This window comes from Ostrinia nubilalis, chromosome 15 (genome assembly GCF_963855985.1).
Source record: "Ostrinia nubilalis chromosome 15, ilOstNubi1.1, whole genome shotgun sequence".
Classification (NCBI taxonomy): Eukaryota; Metazoa; Arthropoda; class Insecta; order Lepidoptera; family Crambidae; genus Ostrinia; species Ostrinia nubilalis.
The window spans coordinates 8,722,910-8,747,407 of record NC_087102.1 but is presented as its reverse complement, the minus strand read 5'-3'; the positions used below and the strand labels follow the sequence as shown (position 1 = coordinate 8,747,407).

The following is a 24,498-nucleotide window of genomic DNA, read 5'->3' as shown; positions in this document are numbered from 1 at the left end:
AAATGAATAAATTAAGGTACTATTTGGAACCGAGCTGCCGACTGTAACTGCTGACAGCACGTGCAGCGTCCCGTTGTTGTCTACGTCACTCACCATCAAGTGACAATGGGACGCTGCATGTTTTATCATATTATTATTAAGGAGGTTAAAGATTAGTTCGGTCCATTGGGGCTTCGGTAGCTCAAAGGTTAGCCACCGGGATTGCGGAAAACGCGGGTTCGATTCCCACACGAGATCATCAAGGTTCGGAATTCGAATAGTGTTCTATCTTTAGATATTAGTAGGTACAGAGGCGTTCACATCAAGTTTTACAAATGATTAAGGCTGATTTACACGTAATAAGTAGGTAACTAAATTTGAATTTGCATGTCGTTTAAATGCAATTTAATCACTTAAAATTAAGTCTTAAAGGATGATTTTCACGTATTATGTAGTTAAGTAGATAACTAAATTTTACCTTCATTTTTCGGGTAAGTTGGTGGATGGGGCTTATCACTTGACACCTTTTGATAAGCAGTTTCATACTAATTATGAGACATTTGGACATAGACTTAAAATTAAGTTAAAATTTAGTTACCTACTTAACTACTTAATACGTGTAAATCAGTCTTAGGCTGCTTTTGTAAAAGTGAAAATTATTAAGGGACGCTTTAGAATGTTGATATGAAAATAAATCTGAGAATTCATTAACATTTCTTCTATTTTAAAATGAGACGTAACTTGGTAGACAAAGTAGGTACATAAACGACATTGCGACATTCCTTTACCTGCGAAATAAAAATTAGCGTACTAAAATCATTGTTAAAATGTTGTTGAAATGTTGCATTGTCATAATAAGAAGTTGCAAAAATTTGGCATGTGGCACGATCCCGTTCGCACCACTTTGCAGTGTGCAGAAGCGCCGAAAGATCGCGACACCGGCCGTCGGCTCTTCTTTGATTTAGTCGTTCATATGCTTCGTGCGTGATCGGTGTGTTTTCCTATCGTTTAACTACTTTCGAAAGCTTTGTGTTTTGTGTTGTTTTGCTACAATGGCAATGTTTTCTAATTCCGAATATTATGAGATGATGTTGTGTGTGGCTCGAGCTGATGGAAATTTAACTCAAGCCCGTGAACTTTATCGGGAACAGTTTATCGAAGGTAGACCGGCGGCTGACCAGCGACGGCTTCCGTCGTATCAGTGTTTCCATGATATGGTGACACGTCTCCATTCTACGGGCTCTTTTCATCGATCGGGTTCTAGTGGACGCCCAAATACAAACGAAATGCGTGCAGAAGAGGTTCTGCAACTCTTTGAAGACGAACCGACGACCAGTACAAGGCGCGCCGGGGCGCGACTTGGAATGAACCATGTTTCAGTTTGGCGAACACTGAAAGAAGATGGTCAACATCCGTACCACTACCGCCGCACACAGGAATTGATTCCTACTGACTTTGCGCCGCGAATAACAAGACGGGCAAGAATATGCGTGCAGCAAGGAGGACGTCATTTTGAGCCACTTTTGTAGGTATGTACCTAACCATAATTTTGAATGCTTGTTGTTTTGTTAACGACGTGCGTGTATTTTTTTCTCCGTAGGTATTAAATAATAATAATACCTAGTAAATACTAGGCGCACAGAATGTTTTAATGAGGCGTGGCCGGGGGCGTGAACATAGAAAGTTGCTCCTGGTCACTCCTGGTAGGACAATGAACCCAAATTAGTGATGGGAATTTTTATAATCGATATTTTTATTTTACATAAATTTACCCGAAATTTGAATATGTCGCTATGACTGTAAGAAATTAACAAGGGACTCTTTATAGACGTCTATTAAATACCCTTCAGTTATTAGGGGTTTTTTTGAAACACCCTGTATAGATATTTTTTGTATGGAAGAAATTACGTTTCTGTAATTTTTTCGAAATTCTTAAACGATGTCAAGATGCCGATCACACATGTTATAAAACAAGTGATTCTGAGTATTTCATGCGAAGATACTTGTCACTTATCTTTGCGTACTTTTGAGTTATCGAGGGTTGAAAAATCGATTTTTTTATATTAAATATTTCCACGAATAATTGCCAAAATTACAATATGGTGTATAAGGGACACCTTTGATGACACATAACAACGACTCGCACTCGTGCGCGCTCGTATGCATCAGCTTTTAATAAAATAAAATAAAAAATTAAGGGAAATACTTAATACAACGTTGTATGTATAGGTCCGCTGGCCGTCAAAAAGTAGCTTATACGAGAGGTTGCCCAATTTACAATATGTCCATCATTGATAACTCACACAAATATCGTCTCTCTCTGAAGGATAACAAGTTTTTTTTGTTTCCAGAAGCTCTTGATAGGATGGAAGCCCATAAATACTCTCTGAAGCGAGAATGAATCTCAAATTGCGATATTGCCATTTTGACAAATTACATGATGTAACTAGCGCTAACGTTTATCTTCAGGTAGACACAGTTTTAAGTTAAAAGATTGTCTACTATTTCACACTGTTTTTCGTTTTGGAACAGTTCTTTGATTATAGGTAGTCGCTAATTTCGTTTTGTTAGACTCTTTCAGTTTAGCACATAAAGCGTAAACTAATTCCTCCTCAGAATGATCTAAAAGTGTTAGAGAGCGCCTCTTCTTCTGCAGAAGAAGAATTTTGCATAAATTTTCAAAAGGTTTTTTATTTATACCAGAAGTCGATGGTTGCACATCTACTTCCGCAGTCTCATCAACTGGAGCGTCTTCCTCGGTGTTAACGTTGTCTATGCGTTGTGTTAACTCGGTAAAAAACATTTTTTAAATCTATATTTTTACATTTCGGCCAGACCATTTCAGACTAAAATGACGAACGTATTGGCATTGAATTTTCTTCCGAAGATTTGAGTAATTATCAAATCATTAAGTCGTAATTTTACAAGAAATATATCAAAGAAGATATGGTCTGCTTCCAGCAGAGCCCAAAAGACATTTTTGCACCAGAATTCGCATTGGCTAGACTCTCAAATTGTCTGGCCGAATTGTAAAAATATAGATTTAAACAATGTTTTTTACCGAGTTAACACAACGCATAGACAACGTTAATACTGAGGAAGACGCTCCAGTTGATGAGACTGCGGAAGTAGATGTGCAACCATCGACTTTTAGTATAAATAAAAAACCTTTTGAAGATTTATGCAAAATTCTTCTTCTGCAGAAGAAGAGGCGCTCTCTAACACTTTTAGATCATTCTGAGGAGGAATTAGTTTACGCTTTATGTGCTAAACTGAAAGAGTCTAACAAAACGAAATTAGCGACTACCTATAATCAAAGAACTGTTCCAAAACGAAGAACAGTGTGAAATAGTAGACAATCTTTTAACTTAAAACTGTGTCTACCTGAAGATAAACGTTAGCGCTAGTTACATCATGTAATTTGTCAAAATGGCAATATCGCAATTTGAGATTCATTCTCGCTTCAGAGAGTATTTATGGGCTTCCATCCTATCAAGAGCTTCTGGAAACAAAAAAAACTTGTTATCCTTCAGAGAGAGACGATATTTGTGTGAGTTATCAATGATGGACATATTGTAAATTGGGCAACCTCTCGTATAAGCTACTTTTTGACGGCCAGCGGACCTATACATACAACGTTGTATTAAGTACTTCACTTAATTTTTTTTTATTTTAGTAAAAGTTGATGCATACGAGCGCGCGCGAGTGCGAGTCGTTGTTATGTGTCATCAAAGGTGTCCCTTATACACCATATTGTAATTCTGGCAATTTTTCGTGCAAATATTTAATATAAAAAAATCGATTTTTCAACCCTCGATAACTCAAAAGTACGCAGAGATAAGTGACAAGTATCTTCGCATGAAATACTCAGAATCACTTGTTTTATAACATGTGTGATCGGCATCTTGACATCGTTAAAGAATTTCGAAAAATTGACAGAAACGTAATTTCTTCCATACAAAAAATATGTATTTATTTTTTTTTACTACGAAATAGACGTCGTAGGATTGTAATATTTTTTTGCCTTATTAGTTATCATAGCAGTAACCATCAAAAAAAATTTCGTGCCTCTAGCATCAATGTCCATGTTTTATTAAATCGGGACCACTGTGGGGCGCTTCGCTGTAGGTAATTATCGGATGTACCGCGCGGAGTGAGCCAGGCCTGCTTTTGGGTAGAATTATAGAAAAGATAGTATGTAACAGTATATTATCTCAGACTTACATCAGTTCAACCTGCGGATCCCTACAGGACCATACAGTAACGGACTTAACAGTCTTGTTCAATTATAAGTCCATTGGGAATGTCAATTGGTTCTTAAGCTATTCGTCATCCAGTGGCTTTCAATTTTGCAATGATGTTTAAATCGCCAGGAATTGCTAGCTACAAGATAAATGATGGTGTAGTACCTACATATTATAAACTTTCGTTTATAGTTTGAAATGGTATAGATTCTTTGATGTAAAAAATAATCTTTTCTCTTAAATACTTTTTTAAAAATAATCTTTTCTGTTAAATAATAATTTAGTGTAAGCTCCACTACTTGCGATTAAAAACTTTATTTGTAAGTAACGTCATTGATACCATTCCTTATGTCATGTTTTCAAATCATTTTAAATCATGGGAAAATGAAACAAAGATATATTTTATACAATTTATTTGAGTTATCTCGATATACGAACGACAACATCAATATTGAAGCGTTTTCTATTTACACTTATCATAATTGAAACTTACAATAAAAGCTCCCTAAATTGTCTTTGGCACTTGCATTACGATAATACTTTGATGAAAGTACTTCTAATGTTTAATAAATAAGTTTTTAGAGCTAGATGATGTTAACTTACAGACAAACCCAAAAATATTAGAGCTTTTCTGGAAACTTTATTTTCTTTACACAAATAAGTTATTTATACAAAAACACGGAAAATAAAAGCAAAACCTATTGTTGCATCTAATAAGTATCACGAAATTTTATAGATACAACTAGACGATCAGTTAGCCGAGAAAGAAAATTGTCTACATGAAATATTATATTACTAAATATTATAAACTATTGTTTAAAAGATTTATAAAATATTAAATATATGTCCCAGATACAGGAAAAACAAAAATAACCCATCTATTCTTATGCAACCATTTATATAAACTTATTTAATTCAAGCGTTATCCATTCACTAATGCACTGTGAATATTAAATAATTTAGTGGCGTAATGTGCCGTATGAATTATAAAAAGAAAGTTCTTTATTATACAGGCTTATTGTATTCAATTTAAAAATGTCTATTATTATACTACTCATTGTAGTTTGTCATCCAAGAAGAAATTGTATGAATGAAGTTATACGGCATGGCATTACATAACTCCGTAACTTTGAGCACTTTTGGTATAATGTTTAGAATTAGGTACAGTCGCGGTATGAAAAGGTTCGTCACCTTAGTGTCGGTTTTCGCTTGCACTAGGTACTGTAAGAGTCAAACCTGCCAACATAACAGTGCAAGAAACAGTGCTGCTAACATTTAAATAAGTATGACGTTTGCTAACGAATAAGGTTTTGCTCGTTTATTTTTCTATCCCATCAGTGCAATGCAATGATGACATTGACCAATTGACAATAGGTTTTTTTATTTAAGAGAAATAATAATGGCAGGTTGAACCAACAAGAAGGTTTTAGTTTATCAATCATAATAATCTTCTTGACAAGATAAATCGTCAAACAACTTTGATCTGAATGATTTTGAACTTTACTGACGAACAGTTAAAGATTATTTTCTCTAACTCGAGATTATTCTGTAACATAGTTTCAAAAGGTAATATGTGCTCGCGATTCGTTGAAGGAATCAATTTGAAAACTGACGAACCTTTTCATTCCGTGACTGTACATATTGATCTGAAAGATTCTTCTGTACAAAGAGAGTCATATAATAAAACACGTTGTCACAATTTCACACTTTTCTTTGCAAATTGTACAAGTGCCCCAAAGAAAATTACAAGAGCAATGAATGGGTTCATATGATTTCATGAATAGGCATTATCAAAGTTCTAAAACTGGGCTCGCAAGAGTACACGTATGCAAAGGCTAAAAAGATTTCTAGTTACTTAGCACTAAGTAGCCGAGTAGGAGACGTTATAATACTCGTAATTTTGTACAAAATGATGTGTGTAAACACTGGAGGGAGTGCGATACTGGACGTCTGTGTTCTGACCCTTTAACTTACTTACATTACGTCCTAACTATAATCAATACAAAAAATAATGTAGTCAAAAATACAATTACTTAAATTATTAATTAATTACATACACAATTGCACCAATACCTTTACATTTACAGAAATCAAGGACATCTTATTTGAGGAGAAAATGACTAGGTTACAAGCCAATGAAAGGTATATTGACAAGAAGATAATGCTATGACTTTTTGCTCGTCTATAAAAGCAAGCATATAAGAGTATTATTCTCTATACAGAGACACTAATATCCTATTAGGGGTCGTTCAAGTATTACGTAAGCACCAAGGGGGGGTGGGGGGGTCTCTGTTTTGCTTATTTTGGATGACATGGGGGGTAGGGGGGGTCTAGATGATGATTACGTCATCGTTAGTTATTTACGTTTTTTCGGGGATTCCCGCAAATAATACATATGCGTAGGCACTCGCTTTGAGAACTGATTAGGGGAATTACCGCACATTAGGGAAATTACCGTGCGCTATTCACTTGTCTAATATAATTAACTCTCGTGCCGACATTGCCCATTGAAAAGACAATGCCGGAAATTGGCGTCTTTTTTTTTCGCGCGGCCATCGACCAAACTTTGTTTTTTGATTACAAAATAGTGTAATAAATCAAACTTACTATGACATGTATATCTCTAAACTCAGTCTGAACTGAGTTACGAGCATTAAAAGTTTGATGATTTTCATACTAGATTTGCTTTTTGCGCGCAAAGTTTTGTAAGAAATTGCAACAAACTAGTGAGATTGTATGTGTAAACAAACAATACCATCCATTAAAGGCTCCAGACATCAGTATGGAGCAGAATCAGCGCAATAAAAAAATAGCGCAATATTTTGTTGCAATTTCTTACAAAACTTGCGCACAAAAAGCAAATCTAGTATGAAAATCATCAAACTTCTAATGCTCGTAACTCAGTTCAGACTGAGTTTAGAGGTATACATGCCATAGTAAGTTTGGTTTATTACACTATTTTGTAATCAAAAAACAAAGTTTGAACGATGGCCGCGCGAAAAAAAAAAGACGCCACTTTCCATACAAAATCTGGCATTGCCATTTGAGAGTCGTAGTCCGCATAATATCATCAAAACACGCGGCCTCCCGCGCGCGTGTTTTGTTTGGATACTAAACGTATTGTAAGCATTGAAAGTTATCATTTGTTTATGTTTATGTTGATGCATAATTGATGCAATTATGTTTGTTATGTTCTTTATTTCTGATTATATTTTTTGTCCCTTACTCTGTGTGTATCAGTTAAAACTAATATTTTCATGAATTTTCCTATTTTAAAAATGACAATATAAAAAAACATTTATAACTAAAAATGTTTACGTAAGCATAGGGGGAGGGGGTAAGTGCTTTGCTTACTTTTGATGACAAGGGGGGCGGGGGGGTAAAAAATGGTAAGAAATCTGCTTACGTAATACTTGAACGGCCCCTTATTCAGCGTTATTCGCCTATCATCTAGCTTTGTCTAAATCGCTCACAATGGGCATTCTTGCCGCGGTTGATCTCCCGCGCCCTACAAGTTTATTGTGCCATCAAAATATGTGAGCCGGCGATATGTTGGATGTGCAGGGCAGTAAGTCCGCCGATCGATATAAACGCCGACCAATATATTATTATTTCGCCCGCTCAAGCGTGAAGGAGCTCCACCAAAATATTTTCGCTCACAGCCGTTTTAAAACGAACGTCAATTCATTTATAAATTTTCGATGAGCAGGAAAATCCGAAATTACGCTACAATTACTACACCGCAAAATGTGAGCTTACGAATAATTGAAACGGCTACGAAAGGCAGGTACGTTTGACTCCTGGGTTCAACATTTATGTTACAATTCGATACTTACATAAGCTTACTAACTGATAATACTGATGTAGGTAAGATTATTTACGTAGTTCTACGACATCTATTCTCTACGACTTAGAACTAATGCAATGTTTTGTTTCACTACAATTTAGTTGTAGACTAGAATGATGATAAAGTAAGTCTACTCTTGCACCCAAATATGAATCGGATCAAATAGTAAGATCGAATCCAAACTGGTTTTTGTTATAATTTCAAATGGCCTTAATAAAGACACAAAAACGGCAATATACCACCTTGATATTGTAGGGTGCTTAAATAAATCTTAAATGACAATAGAAAAATAAACCAATGTATCTACAAACTACACTACAACTATAGTTTAAGCGTCTGTACATTGAGACAAGTTCAAAATATGTACATAGTGTAATCTTACTGCTACATACTACGTTTTTCGAAACATTGAGAATGTTTTTGCAAAAGTCTGATCACAATATCGCTTGGCAATATATCCTTAATCTAACCTTAATTAAGACTAGCAATATCTAAACGAGATCATTATTTTCGAAGCATATAGATAACTTGCACTAATACTTAATTACTAGTAAATAAAAATCAAATATTTAATTAAAAAGTAAAAGTCTTTTCGTCATAGTAATTCATAGCCAAATGATGAGACCAAAATATTATACTCCTTTGTTTAATGTATTTTTAGATATTTGTGCCGCGAAGTGCTTCATCTGGTATAAATCAAGGATAATAATATAGAGGTAAAGTAGAGTAAGTTAAGTACCTATAAAGTCACCAAAAAGATTTGACTTTTTAGTTCTTGCGAATTATAACAAAGTTAACTTAATAATCTTTCGACTTTTTAGGAGTTCTTGAGGTGGTGGCTCTCATATTCCCGATGGAGGGTGCCCGTCATGGTGTAGATACCCCATGTTGAAGTCATGATGTATACCAGGGTCAAGAGGCCCTATTATGGCACATAACGCAAAAGAGAGGTTTACCTACTACCAAGGAATGCCAGAAAAAAAGTAAGATTGAAGAATGTTCATTTGTTTGAGAGCTAAGTACTCTCGTGGTCGCAGCGGCGGAGGACTGAATGGCCTTATTTGGCACAAAGAACAGACATAACAGAGAGGTGATTTTTTATAAAAATAGGATAAAATAAGCAACAGCCCCAATATACTACTTTAATCGTTTTAGGAGTTCTTGAGGTGGTGGCTCTCATGGTCGCAGCGTCGCAGAACCGCGAAGTGCGTCATCTGGAAGGTGTTGGTGGAGCGGCTGCCGCGCTCGAGGGTGCCCGTCATGGTGTACCCCATATTGAAGTCCGCCTGCGTCACGTTCGTGGTCAGGTATAACTGTTGGCAAACACCAAAATAGGTTACATCGTCGTCATTTCAGCCATAGGACGTCCATTGCTGAACATAGGCCTCCCCAAATGACGCAGCGTGCTACGTCCGCCCACAAGGTGGACCGACGACCTAATAAAGGTAGCGGAAGGCGCTGGATGCAGGCCGCTACCAACCGTGTGATGTGGAATAGGTTACATGACAAATGAAATATCTAGGGTAAATTATTGTAAGTTACTTATTCGTTGCATATAAATTTCACTTAATGTTTCTTTTCTAAATAGATTTTTTCCAAGTGACCCAAATCTACGCGGTAGCGTGTCCAGCCAAGTTTAAATAACAGGACTGGCGAGCAGCACCGTGTGTAATTATTATTTCATGATATTTACTTTTAGAGACAATCTACAGACTAATCACACATATCAGGAGTATTAATCGCATAGCTAGGATCACATAGTAAAGATAGCATCTGTTTTATGTTAGAAATAGGATTATTGGCTGAACCTAAAAGCAACCCGGTTGTTGTCACATACAAATAGACAATTTGATTTAATTATTTTCAGTTATAGCAATAAACAATACCCATCGCAGGTAAATATTTCAGTTTACTACAGAGAGGGATTCAATAACAAACACTCTAATTGTATAATCAGAAACCACCAATTGGGGCAATAGGTATAAACCGCATTGGAAATGCACGTTCGCGGTAGGATAACAGCTCACGTTGCTGCAAATATTTACTCTGTGACCTCACAATAAATGTTACATCATTTCACTTAAACATACTTATTAAATTTCAAAGCAAGTAAGTAGGTACTAATATTTTGTGGTAATAGACATGTGAAGGGAAATGTGGTTCACTATTCTACCGTACAAGTTGCTCTTACTGATCATATTAATTTTACTCCTGGATAGTACTTGCTTTGAAACCAATGATTGTTATCATTAAAACACAGGTTCTAAGTTACGCATTGTCTAAGAGCTAATAAGCTCCACACCACACCCCATGTTACAGTGGCCCATATTATTGTTAACAAAATCGACGTTCACAATACTAATAATATTAGGTACAAGCGTTTTTTTAAACATGCCCGTGGTTTTTTTTAACCACGACATTTCAATCAATTTGCAATTCACAATATTATGTAGAGCTGCAATTTTTTACAAAACTTGCGCACAAAAAGCAAATCTAGTATGAAAATCATCAAACTTCTAATGCTCGTAACTCAGTTCAGACTGAGTTTAGAGGTTATACATGCCATAGTAAGTTTGGTTTATTACACTATTTTGTAATCAAAAAACAAAGTTTGGTCGATGGCCGCGCGAAAAAAAAAGACGCCACTTTCCATACAAAATCTGGCATTGCCATTTACTATATTGCCTTTAATGCGTTATTTTATTGTATGTTACCTTAAAATCGGCATCAGTCCCAAGGTGCTTAAAAGTGCCAACAATGTACACCGCGTTGCCGCCGCTCACCACCATCCTTGCCTGAGTGCTATGTCTGAAACAAAATCATTATGTAAAAAACCTACACTAAAAAGTAGAAAAATAATTACTAATCCCAACTATATAATATTATAAATGCGAAAGTAACTCTGTCTGTCTGTCTGTCTGTTACGCTTTCCCGCTTAAACCTCGCAACCGATTTTGATGAAATTTGGCATAGAGATAGTTTGAGTCCCGGGAAAGAACATAGGATAGTTTTTATCCCGGTTTTTGAAACAGGGACGCGCGCGATAAAGTTTTTCTGTGACAGACAAAATTCCACGCGGCGAAGCCGCGGGCGGAAAGCTAGTTACTTATATTAGGACGAATTAATATTTATGTATACCATGATTGATACTTCTGGAGTCGGTGCCAAGATTATGAAACGTGTAAAGTTTGCCTGCACCGACTCCAAAAGTATCAATCATGGTATACATAAATATTAATTCGTCCTAATATAAGTAATTAGTAATTATTTTTCTACTTTTTAGTGTAGGTTTTTTGGAGTCGGTTTTATTTTTTTTAATAAAAATAACTTATTTCTTGCTTTTTAGTTTACTAATTATTACCTTGATGTTACCACTGAAGGTAGGCAGTACATTGAGACTATATTCTTCATGTCAAGTGTAAAATAATATTCGCTACAAATACAGGTTATCATATCGACAACCTAAAAAGACCTTAAACCTAACAACTGTGGGTCTAATTGTACCTACAATATTTAAAAAATTTCCCTCCAACTCTTAAGCGTTAAGGAGTTGTACCTACCATGACCAGTTCATCATGATGAGATGATGACTATTTGATGCAAACACTTGAATAAATTTAGAAACTATAAAATTAATATATATCTATAGAATTATCCTCCAACTCCTAAGCATTAAGGAGTTGTACCTTCTATCATCAGCTCATCAATATGATATGATGATTTCCAGGAGCAAATACTTGAATAACTTAAGAAAAAGTTTGAAAAACGATATACGTGCCTATAAAATTTGAGGGTTGCCCTCGATTTCCCTAGGATTCCATCATAAGATCCTGACTTGGTGACAATGGGACCACCTCAGAAGTGTACCCTATCGAACAAAAAAAGAATTTTGAAAATCGGTCCACAATTGACGGAGTAATCGGTGAACATACATAGAAAAAAAAAACATACATACAGTCGAACATATAACCTCCTCCTTTTTTGAAGTCGGTTAAAAATACAATTTTATATGTATGAGAAAAATCTGCATTAAAGTTTGTATATTTTTTTTCATTCATACAAATAATATTATTGTAAAATTTATAATTCATTATATTGAAGTTTTAGGTTGATAGAAACTACAGTATTTTGAGACTTATTAATCGTGTAAGAAACGAAAACGAACGCTACTTTGTCTACACTTAGGACTTAGATCAAAAGTTCTCTCAGTTACCTTTTTTTTATAACAAAAATAAATCAAAAGCCTCATAAGCTATTATCTGAACACCCAAAACCATACGATATTTTCCAAATATAACAAATAATTCGCTTTGTAGTTATTTTGCAAGTGCTCAAGCTATTAATGGAACAATAATCCTTAACAGGTCGGGATTAAAAGAATTTTCGCGCCGTACCCTTGTTTGGATTGTAAAAACAATCTCATCGGATTACGTTTTTACGGCTTAAGCATAGTCCACGATGGAAATAAGCATATTAAACGTGGTTATAAACAATAAGGAAAATGGGGTTTTGAAAAAATATAACATAAAAGCCACTTAAAGCTTACTGGGAGATGTATTATTCAGGAAAGAAAAAGTGTTGGCCTGAAATAAAGACTAAATTAATTCAAGCTTTTCATTCCTAATAATGTAAAATATTAAATAAAAATGCGTAGTTTTCCTGTATGTTTTGTTTCATAAAGCTAAACTTTGGAAGATATAGATTTTCTAACCGACACCTTTTCTTTGCGGTCCAATGTAGCTAAATCAAAATAAAGTGAAACGGACTTTGTAGTTTTAGAAATTTAAAAGCCTGAACTAACTCGGAGAATGGAGATATCTAGACAAATCACAAAACTTGGCCGCTACTGGCTTATGTGAAAAATATCCTTGATAAAACTAAAAAACCCTCCGAAACTTGTAAATCTTATAAACTTTGGAACTTTATTTACAGGGAATGGCCTATAAAATGCAGTTATTCAGAACTCTTAATACTGCTATAGGAAGTGTAAAAGTTTCGATATTGGGTTTAAGGGATTTATTGCCCATGAATTATATTATAGCTTCTGTAAAGTCGTTCATTAGTGTGAGTTCTATACGAATATCTAGATTTCATAGTATTGACGCTCTTATAAATTTGTTATAATATCTTATTAGTAGGTACTCGAACCTAACTGAATTAGAAAGTGCCCGATTTTATCTTGAAATTCTTTAAAGATTTTTCATAAATGGAACTGTCCCAAATAGAGTCAGTAAGCCTTGTGTCCTTATTAAGGGTCTTTGGCGGAAAGCAGAAGACAGATAGTGGCGCCCTCTGCGGGAAATTAGCGGCAAACGCCACCTCCGTGGCGTAGTAATACGCAGGTGACAACCGTGATTTATGCCAGCCTTGGCACCTTGGGACTGCTGTCCGTATAGGCCGTGTTATGTAACGATGCTCAAAAATATGCCTGAAGGCTGGTTGGTAGTATTAAAATTTAGGGAATTTCAGACTATTAATTAATTATATTGGTTGTTTTTCAATATAGATATGGCGTATGGAAACGATATTGGTGTTTGTTTTACTATAACAAATTGATTGTACAGTCTACACGCAGCAAGTAAATAATAATTTTCAAGACTTCCATTTTCTTACAACAACACAGTAACAGCACGTTAATGTTAAGAAGCGGTGACTTATGTCACGCTTAGCAAGGAATTAGTACCTACCTAACGGTGATTTATGCTAGCTTTAACGCGGTACTGCTATACGTATACGAGTACTAACATACCTCAAGGATTAGACGTCACCTGCTGACTTATTTGAGTACTTAGGTAATATCGTAGAAGATCCCGTAGGTGAAGGTTGAGTTAGCCCATTTAAGTTAGGTACCACTTTTTAGACTAATGAACTACGAGTAGGTATGTCATCATATACATGCTTAACTTGTTATTTAGCAAAACACGAGTAAAATAGGCAAGATTCTTTCATGCTAGACGTAGATATTATCTAAAAAATTTAATAAATGCAGCAATTAAAAAAAAATACAACCAATTTGAATGCGTGACGAATTATTGTGCAATAATTTCAAGGGCAAAAGCGAAGATTTAGCAAAACAGTGATGTGGTCCCACGTCCCACCGATGGGCGCCCGCGTGCGCGAAGATAGGCCAATCACCAGGCCGATCACGTCTGCCAGTTAGTAGGACGCGAATCCGACACGTACATCGCGGCCCTAACGGTCGAAGTAATGGCAGCCCGCCCTGTAATAGCCCAAACATCCTCCGGGAATTTCGCACGAACAAATTAAAAACCTTTATGCGCACTTCCGCACTACTTTCCACCGCGTTATCGCTCCTCACAACGTTTCGCGAATCTACAAGCACCGAACTTAAAACGTGCGAACCGGCGAATAGTTTTAAACGGAGGCCCAGTCATGGGACAATGAACAGTTAACGGGAACAGCAGATCTAGTCAGCTAGTGTTATCATGAAATAAGAGTCGTTTAGGGAAAAATAGTGAGGCGGGCAGCTATAATCGTTAAAGTTAACGATTGCCGCTTAGCCCCTGGCCTAGGTGCGGGGATTCCCAGCGCGGAAAAATCTTTTTGGAATTGTACTGGATAGTTTTAATTGTAGGTTAAATGCTTTAGAAAGAATTCAGGTAACTATATTGCTGAGCATTGTATTGTAATGGCTCTCAAGGTAGTGCCTTACATTTCAGAAATTCTTCCATAGCTATTTTGCTGATAGAATTCATTATACAAAACAAAAGCTTTGGAAAACTATTCGACTAGAATTTAATTTCTTGTTAATCCTCGTCAAAGACCTAACGCAACTTAAGTTACAATTTCAGTACCTACCTATAAATTCATAGAGATTGATCGAACCGTAAAACAAAGAGAGTCCCTTTATGCCATTTAATTTCAATGAGAATTCAACTGCCATAAACAGTTAAGCTGTGCATATCAACATGTCATTCGTCCGAGCGGGAGTTAAGCCTTTGCCGCCATATTTATTTGCGTCACGTCCCCGCCACTTTTCACTGTTTCGTGCGGCGGCGCAGCGACGATAGTGGCGCCCCGGGCAACTTCCGGCCGTTTGTCAAACAGACTGAACAACCGCTCAGCTCACCTGAGCGAGCCAGTTAATTGCGAAAAACACGTTTATGTGCAACAGACAAGATAAACAGCTTCCTCTCAGACGTTCAGCGGGAATATGGCTGGTGCTCCTTAAATAAATGGATGTCATAAAAGTACGTTGTAATCTTGGAACTAATTAATATAAATGGGTGCTAAGTAGATACTTAATCAATTTACGAACAAACAACATTTTCTCTTCGCTACATTTTGTGAGGATAATGCTTCTGAAGAATGTTTTTTATTCGGGCTGTTTTCTTTCTGTAATGTTCAAGCTTAGGGATTACATCGAAGGGACGTGGCTCCAGCGCAGTGTATCAGTTTCGTTGATTGAGTCTACAAAATAACATCATCCTATAATTAGGGATGGGTGTTTTCCCTAAAACTAAAAATATCGATTGGATTTTATTTTTAAATACCTATTAATCCAGTGCCTGAAAATATTTATTCTCACGCAATCCATTAGTTATTAATGTATCTTCGTGAAAAAATCATCAAATTAGTTCATCAGTAATTTATTTACATCATTTTGGTGATGCGTTACAGTGTTAAAATTTCATTTCATCGGAAATTTTGCCTAATTATCGATTAATTCAACTCAATTTTAAAAAGTCTCGTTATCCCCTCAGTGGTATGCTAAATACGAGTATGTATATGCTTGCGGTGAACCCCATAGTAGTGACGCATGGGATTGGAACCTCGGATCACAAGTCTAGCTGACAATGACACCGTTGAGCTATCTTTACCTGACATTAATGTCTGTGGTTGATCTCACCTCCTAGTGCCAGCTACCTCCACGACCTTGCACCTGGTGCGCCGCCACCAGCACGGCTGCAGGGTCCAGTACGAGGAGGAGGCACTCCGCGCCCAGCCCTCCTCAGGGAACATGAGGACCTGCAGACAAGGAAAACTCCACTCAATATTACTAAAATCGATGTAACAGATAAACCGTAAGCTTAGGCTGTTCTGCACCACCTAGCTTTAACCGTAACTATAACGATAAGTAACCTGTGTGTTTTGTATCGAGTTGGACAGAATTTTGACGTTTGTTAAAGTTAGATGGTGCCCAGCCTTAGTTTTTTAGAAAGGAGAATCGGATCGATTAAATATAGGTTTTTTACCTAAACATTTTTTGTGTCATGTCGATTTTATCAGTTTAATGGTGCGCGCAACGCTTTGAAAGCTTTAGCGATAGAAATCTATAGTAGGTATACAAATATACATTTGTTATGTAATGTGTGCAATTTAGTGTTAGAAGTACGAAACTGAGATGAGTGATATGAAAAAAAAAACATATCTTAATTGTTATGAAAACCATTTAATTTTACGGCAAACTCCATCAATTTAATAATAACAATAAGCTTCTGAGTAATTTTATTCCTAAAATGTATTTCCAGCTACACCAGACCCAAGAAATTACATCAATAACAAAGCAGAACCGACGCCTACAGGAGCGCCGCACCATTTGCATCGATGTTATCTTTACAATCGCCAAGAAATTCACGTAGCAATATTTCACCGCTATCTTCGAATCCAGAGCGAGGGCTTCACGAAACGCTGAGTACGAATTAACTAAATTAGAAAACTTTACAAGCCTTTCGACGGCGGGTTGAAAAATAGCTTTTTGACTAAAACTAATATTGCGGGCCAGAAACAAAACAGAGCGGAGTTGTAACGAAGTTGTTCTGCTGAGTTTACGGCCGCGGGCGGTGGCGGTCGTTGCTGCTCAAGTGTATTCAGTAGCTATGTCATCGATAACGTAAACTCGGGAGTATATTGCCGCCGAGCTCGTTCGCTCGATTGGCTCCTGGCGTTTCGTTCTCATTTTGCCCGTTGCGACTTGGGCAATATTTTTTTTCCCGTAAAGAGTTTTCCTGCTTTCGACAATATTGCGCCAGTTTCAAAGAGGCGGAATCTTCAGGATGAAATCGCTTTCGGATTGAGTGAGCACACTAATGATCGAGTTCCGTGCGGAGTCGCAGACGTCGCGTCCTGTCGAACGGACCCTTGACGGGAGTAACTACTGCTTAATGGATTTAAAAGCGTTTCATTGTAGCTGAATTTCAAATGCGAGGGAGGGACGAGTCCGATACGTAAACTTTTCCGCGGGAAATTAATTTCGGCCTGTTTGATGGTGACGTTTTATTCACTTTTGCATCAACATATTATTCAAATGAGTTCATTTGGGTTGGTATCGTTAATGTCAGCTGTTAACATTTAAATACGACGCTGTTGAAATATCAATGAGGTGGAAAATAAACATTAATTAGTGTAATAATACCATTTTACATTGTTACGAAATTGAAATAAATGAATTCCCTTTTTTGCTAGTTATGCATTTTTTAATTTGTAAATGTAAGTTATTCGTTGAGTCCGCTCTTACGTTAGTTATCCTCATAAAATGTAGGAGAAATATAAATAATTCAATTACCTAGGTACTCAAGTTTATTATCAAAGTCTCGGAGCTCACATAGACTAATTAATTCTCTAGTTTATATCAAGGTGCACAGCTGCTATTGGCTTTGAGCAGTTGCGAGTTCTGTGGTTCCCTGAGGACCCGACTGGACGCTGTTACGGCTTAGACAGATAATTTCGGACGTAATAATCTTGTATCTCTGGTTTTACTATCTTAGTTTTGGCAACTGAAGTTTTCAGCTAAAGCGAAGTTTAAGTGCTAACGCGAATCACATGGGACAAAACACCAGTAAAGTAACTTAATCCTTAAAAAAGAAAGGCTAATTTTTTTTTTATGCATAACAAGGCAGGTATTTGACCACAATCGCACCTGATGTTAAGTGGGATGCAGTCTAGGAAGTAGGATGGTACATATGTGCCCTGTAAATGCTTATTCACTCTCGCCTTGAAGAGGCCCGGATTATAGTTTTCGGGAAAGACAGCAGCAGGCAACGAATTCCAGTCCCTAGCTGTTCGCATTATAAAAGAGTCATCGAAACGCTTAGTGCGAGCTGGTGGAATGTCAACAATATAGGGATGGTACGCTAACCTGCGTCTGGTTCCCCGATGATGGAAGGGGGCTGGTGGAATTAATTCGTGTAATTCTTTCGCACATTCTCCGAAGTGTAGCCTGTAGAAAACCGATAGGGATGCTACCTTACGGCGATGGTCAAGTTCCTGGAGCGCCGCTTCAACAAGGGTAGGGCTGTCGATAAGTCTTCTGGCACGCCTTTCCACCGAATCCAAAGCAGCCAAATGTTTCTTGGCAGAGCCGTCCCAGAGGTGGCAGCAGTATTCCATGCAAGGTCAGATCTGTGCTTAATAAAGCTGCAGCCTTTGCTTCTTGGAGAAGTACTGCCTTGCCCTCGAGAGGATACCAAGTTTTTTCTAATAGTGACTGGCTTTCTAGCACTGCTTCTTCTCAACACTGGCCCCCATTAATTTTCTGGAGCTCTGTAGGTGTAGGTACAGGACAATCCAAACCTATTTTTATTCAAATCAGACACGTTTTAAGTTTTTAACCAACTAACATTTGTAACTAGAGTTTTATTACACAGCGTGCCACACTCTTCCTACCCTACAATCGAGTCTAGGAGCTAGGGTCGAGAGGGTTCAAGTCTCTATCCAAGACTAGACTAAAAAGGCGTAACTCCTTGTAAAACTCTTAGTACACGAGTATTAACTTTGAAAAATCCTGGAAGCGCAGCTGCCGCAAGAAGTAAAATTGAAAAACTACTCAACTCTTTTAGTTGTCCAGGACATGCATGTTCCAAGGGACGTCCTTCTATACTATTAAAGTCTAAGCTGAATACTACATACAAAGTGTATGTCTCAAATTATACTTTAGAAACTTAGTAATTCTACCCAAAATCTTAATAAATAACGAAGAAAAACGTAAAAATGGCGAGCAGAATTACGGATAGAAAAATCGGGTGTTATTCAAATAACTAAATAATAAAAATAAAGTAAGATTTCGTTTGCATTCACAAACGAATTCAATAGAAAGCGAGCCCAGAATCAATCATTGAAAAATCTTGTTCAGCGAACAGCGATTCATACGCTATGGAATTCTAAAACGGCGTGAAACCACGGCTGAGCGACAACCGTCTAACAAAACCCCCATCAATATTCAATAGCCATGGTGCCTATCAACACTTCTTAGGCTTGTTTCACACGTACCATCCACAAACACACCATAACACGTGGGCGGCGCTAATTCGTATTAAAATACACTGGACCGCAAAGAAAAAGGGTTGGTTAGACCTAGCGTTATGAAGCAAAACATACTGGGAAAACGATACATTTTTATTTACTTTACATTTACTAAAAATAAAAAGCTTGAATTAATTTAGTCTTTAATAGTTATTTCATAAAGCTAGGTAAAAGCAGGCACTGAAGATATTCAAGATTTTCTAACCGACATTTTTTCTTTGACGCCCAGCTTAGTGTAGTTAAATTCACCTGAACCACATTAGCCGTCACTATCGACCGCGTAAGTGATATCGCTCACACCGCAACCACGTGGCAACCATAACACAACCACCAGTGACACTATGAATATGACACCATACCACATCCACATTTTGTGGTTACTGCAACAGCAAGAAACCGCTGCGACACTTCACTCGTACGTAACCACAGCTTGTCCACTTTTTTCATGACGGTGTGGTGTGGTAGTGGTACGTGTGAAACAAGCCTTAGGTGACGTTCACTGCCTATCAACACCTTTTTCGTGACGCAATCAATCCGCGACGAGTGTCATCCAATTAACGAGAGTGTGAACTCTCTTAATTACTTCGTAAACTGCACTCGGCTAGATGGGTGTTCGAGTGTTGTTAAAGCAACAAGAACTACACATTGTTGCTGTGATTTGGAGTGGGAGTAATTTATGTGACATTATAAAGTTAGGCAGTGAAGTGACTTCATTAGAAGTTTTTGTGTTGATAAGTTTAAGTAGGACCACAAAATTATAACTATAGAGATTCGTATTAGGTACGAAGTAAAGAGTAGCGGATTCTATTTCAGGATTTGAATGTTTGTTCAGGAGGATGTTATGTTCCTGTAATGGGACGCCTCTAAAAGTTTTGATTACTTTGACCATCAACGTATGTATAAAGAGTTTTATTGGTAAATCAAGTTTTAATATAACAAATTACCTACCTATGTTATATTTTCATGCCAAAGCTACATACTTACGTTTATTTGAATTTATGGATTTTTGCGAAATTATTTACATTTTAAGGGTTTTATAAATGTTAAAAGTGTAAGTGTACTAATGTATCCTAATGGATAGCTTTATAATTTGTGTAATCACACAGTTTTTATCAAACCAAACCGTTTTAGCACAAGTACGAAAAGTTCGAGAAACACCGCAAAAATTACGGACGGAGAAATACACAAAAATGTTTAATTTTCCGATTCGGCACTAATTTGGTTGTGATGCAGATTGTTGCAGCCGCGCCGATAGTCACGTCCTGGCTCTCGACGCGAGGGTCGGCGCTGCATTTAGTGGAGCCTGTCCACAGCTGTAGGGACACTGGAAGTGGTATTGTATTTTGTATGCAGAACAAGACAGGTATTTGACCGCAATCACATCAAGACAGCAGCTCTCTTCCCGAACACTAGGATAATCCTTCATGGTGAGAGTGAATAAGCACTTACAGAGCAGGTATGTGTACTTAAACTGCATCTCACTTAACATCAGGTATGATTGCGGTCGAATACCGCAGCAGACAGCGAACTCCAGTCCCTGCTGTTCGCTTTATTAAAGAGTTAGCAGCTGATGGAAGGGCGCTGATGGAATTAGTAATTCCACCAGTATTTTACTTTCATATCTTATAAAATGTAATTGGTGTGATAACACTAAAGGAATAAATCCATTTGTTTGTTCGTCATACTAGACTCATTGATCCTTCAAACGACAGTTTTAAAACTAAACAAATAAAAACAGTTCCAGTTTAATTACGGCAATTCCAGTTCTTCAAATCTAGCTCCTTGATCGTGGAGCCTCAGAGCTGGGACTCGTAATTGGATTTAGTCTGGACTATGAACACGACGTGAGGATTATTGCTTTAAGGGATTTGACTAATTTCATCATTTAGAATAAAGGTGAGAGAGCAATGGTCAGGGCTGATAAGAGACCCATATTTAGTCGCTACATACATTTGTGAAAATTTGAAAAGCAATATTATACTGAATTTATGCTTAGTTGATGTGTTTTGAAGTGCTACCGGAGCGCTAGTATTGGAAACAGTTTTGTGGTCGTTAGATGCTGTCGGTTTTCAGCAAAGGTGACTGCATTAGTTTCAAATTCCAAAGCTACTTTCAAAATAGCCAAATGCTTATTATTGGGAGGGCTAAAATTTAGCTTATTTAATAAGCCTTGAATATTGTCAAGATCTATAATGTTCTTGCACTTTAAATGAGTCTTTCAGTCGCCAGAAGAAAAAAATCCTTTTAGTTTTTTCTTAAACTGTATTTTGTAACCACCACGAACCTTATCGCATATTAAACTCAAGCTATGGCCCTAGATTTTGTCTACTTTATCTACTGACAGCTTATCAAGCTATATTTAGCTTTTGGTATCTTATGCAGTTGCAATAAGGCCTATTTTGCAATAGAAAATGTAGTTTTATGTGCTTGCCACTGGACGATCGTACAGACGAGGGGGTTCGTTCGGACAATCATTCTTTTTATACGCGATCGTATTTGCTCGATTATACGCGTTTGTTTAGGGCGGATGAGCTGATCGATTTATGGCAATCTTGACCATCAAATTGATGTATGGTGAGCATCTTGACAAGTTCTGAAAAATGTACTATATCTACAATGTTCGTAGATGATAAACGACTTTAGACCTGATGCAGTATGCAAGCCGAGATACATTTATAGGCCAGTAGAATTAAACACAAAAATGAATTAAATCGGAAATAATTCCCACTATAGATTTTAGTCCCTTAATGGCTTCATTAGTTGCCCATAAAGACTCTCCTAGGTTTTCGACTTCGACGGAGTTGTGCTTAAGTGGTGGGGGCCCCCGAAAGGGGCGCTTTTTCGGTTTTCCGGTTATACCGCGTAAAGGACTTACCCTATCGAAAAGTGGTCTTCCTGACGGTTGAAGGGCATTTAATCCTGCATTAAATAAGATCAAATTCATATGTTTTGAACAAACCGTTCTCGTGAAAATGTTCGGCAAAGTAGAAAATGTGTGTATATTTAATGACCCTCTCCACGTCCAATGGCTCGTTACCCGCATGCTTTCAAGTCTTGAAAAGGAGCGCCTCAACCAGTGTAACCCTATCAAGGCTTACGAGCTGGATGCGCCTACCCTTGTTCGTCCCAGCCGTTCCTTAACTGCGGTTGCTGCACCTCTTCCTGGCACTCACCTGAACGACTCTGTGTTACCTACTGTGGCTGCCCCTCTTCCTTGTATTCTCCTGCACGACTACGTTTCCTAGCCGTATGCCTGGTCTAAGGTTCGACGCCAAAAATCAACAACAACAAGTTCATATTAAAACGCTGAAGAGTTTTTTGTTTGTTTGTTTGAACGCGCTAATCTCAAGAATTACTAGTTTGATTGAAATAATTATTTTTGTGTTGAATAGTTCATAAATTAAGGAAGGCTATAGATATATACAATCACTCTACGACTAATAGAGGCGAAGCAGTAAAGAAAAATGTTGCATGCACGGAAAATAGTATTTAAACTATTTTCACGCGTTCGAAGTTGATTTTGTGGCGTCGAACCTTAGACCAGGCATATGGCTAAGCAATGAAATCGTACAGGAGAGTACAAGGAAGAGGGGCAGCCACATTAGGTAACACAGAGTCGTTCAGGAGAGTGCCAGGAAGAGGTGCAGGAACCGCAGTTAAGGAACGGCTGGGACGAACAAGGATAAGCGAATCCAACTCGTGAGCCTTGACAGGGATACGCTGGTTAAGGCGACCCTTTACAAGGCTTGGGAGCCTACGGGTGACGAGTTATGGGATGTGGAGAGGGTCATTAATTATACACATATTTTCTACTTTGCCGAACATTTGCATGAGAACGGTTTGTCCAAAACATATGAATTTGGTCTTATTTAATGCAGGATTAAATGCTCTTCAACCGTCAGGAAGTCCACTTTTCGATAGAGTAAGTCCTTTACGCGGTATAACCGGAAAACCTAAAAAGCGCCCCTTTCGGGGGCCCCCACCACTTAAGCACAACTCCGTCGAAGTCGAAAACCTAGGAGAGTCTTAATGGGCAATCAATGAAGCCATTAAAGCAATAAAATCTTTTGTAGGAATTATTTCCGATTTAAAATCTAATTCTACTGGCCTATTAGGAATTATTAAGATTGCAATCACTTTAAAGTGTGTAACATCTATGACACTACATGATTGCCTCAGATGGGATCTGAACTCAAGATCGGCGACTACATACTTTTAAACCTGACCATTAAACTGCCATGGTAACTGTTTGGTCAAATATTTCCAAGTGTAAAATAATTTTTAAAATATTATTTAGCGGTTCACAGATAAAAATTCAATGTTTACCTACTTGTGATGGCACGAATACATTATTTTAAGTAGAATATTTTCGCAAATAAAATCGAATCATCACAGAAAATAACATAATAAAAATAATATTACCTACACACTGCACGCGTATAAACTATTCAGGCATTTCGTCCAATTTTCGATTCCATTGAACGCCAGTTTCATAAAACCAATATTTGAACAAACAAATAATTTAACTATGCATTTCGGTCTGTGCTTGCACGAGGTCAACGGCTACAAAATTTAATAAAATAAAATAGTGGTCTCTTTACCTGAATGAGCAATGTGCTTTCAATAAAGTTTAAATTGATACCACAAATGCTCAATCGGATAAACAAGAGAATTAAATACCTTCTGATATAATAATTTTTTAAAATTAGGTAGTAATTTCAAGGATTCTATGGACAAAACTTGATTAACGAAGCAGTCAAAAATGCAATCAGATGTCAAAGTAATATGAATATTGAATTTTCAAAATACAAACTGTCCCAATGTGGGCAAAAAATATTTCGCCCTCACTCATAGTAGGTAATAAATACAGTATCCTCCAGGCCTCCTAGATGGACCGACGATCCGGTAAAGGTCGCGGGATGAGCCTGGATGCGGGCGGCGCAGGACCGTTCAATTTGAAAAATCTTGGGGGAGGCCTTTGTCCAGCAGTGGACGTCATTTGGCTGATACGACAACAGTATAACGAATACGTAATGAAAACGTAGATTTTTCTTAGACTGTCAAAGCTTAAAATGCATGTGCATAGACACACGTCGGGTCGGATCTGTCGGAAGGCTCAGAACAGAAGCTCTGTGTGATCAAATCGCAAGTACTGAATTGAGTTAG

The 24,498-nt window shown here is 37.3% G+C and overlaps 1 protein-coding gene across 1 annotated transcript; it reads right to left on the bottom strand.

Moving 5' to 3' along the window:
• Nucleotides 1–8,852: 8,852 nt before the first annotated feature.
• On the bottom strand, nt 8,853–16,053 carry LOC135078678 (uncharacterized). The gene is made up of 3 exons (XM_063973221.1): nt 15,941–16,053; nt 10,785–10,878; nt 8,853–9,383 (listed from the first exon to the last, which is right to left on the bottom strand). Exons 1-3 carry the CDS (start codon nt 16,051–16,053, stop codon nt 9,222–9,224), a joined length of 369 nt encoding a protein of 122 aa, XP_063829291.1. The 3' UTR covers nt 8,853–9,221.
• Nucleotides 16,054–24,498: the final 8,445 nt, after the last annotated feature.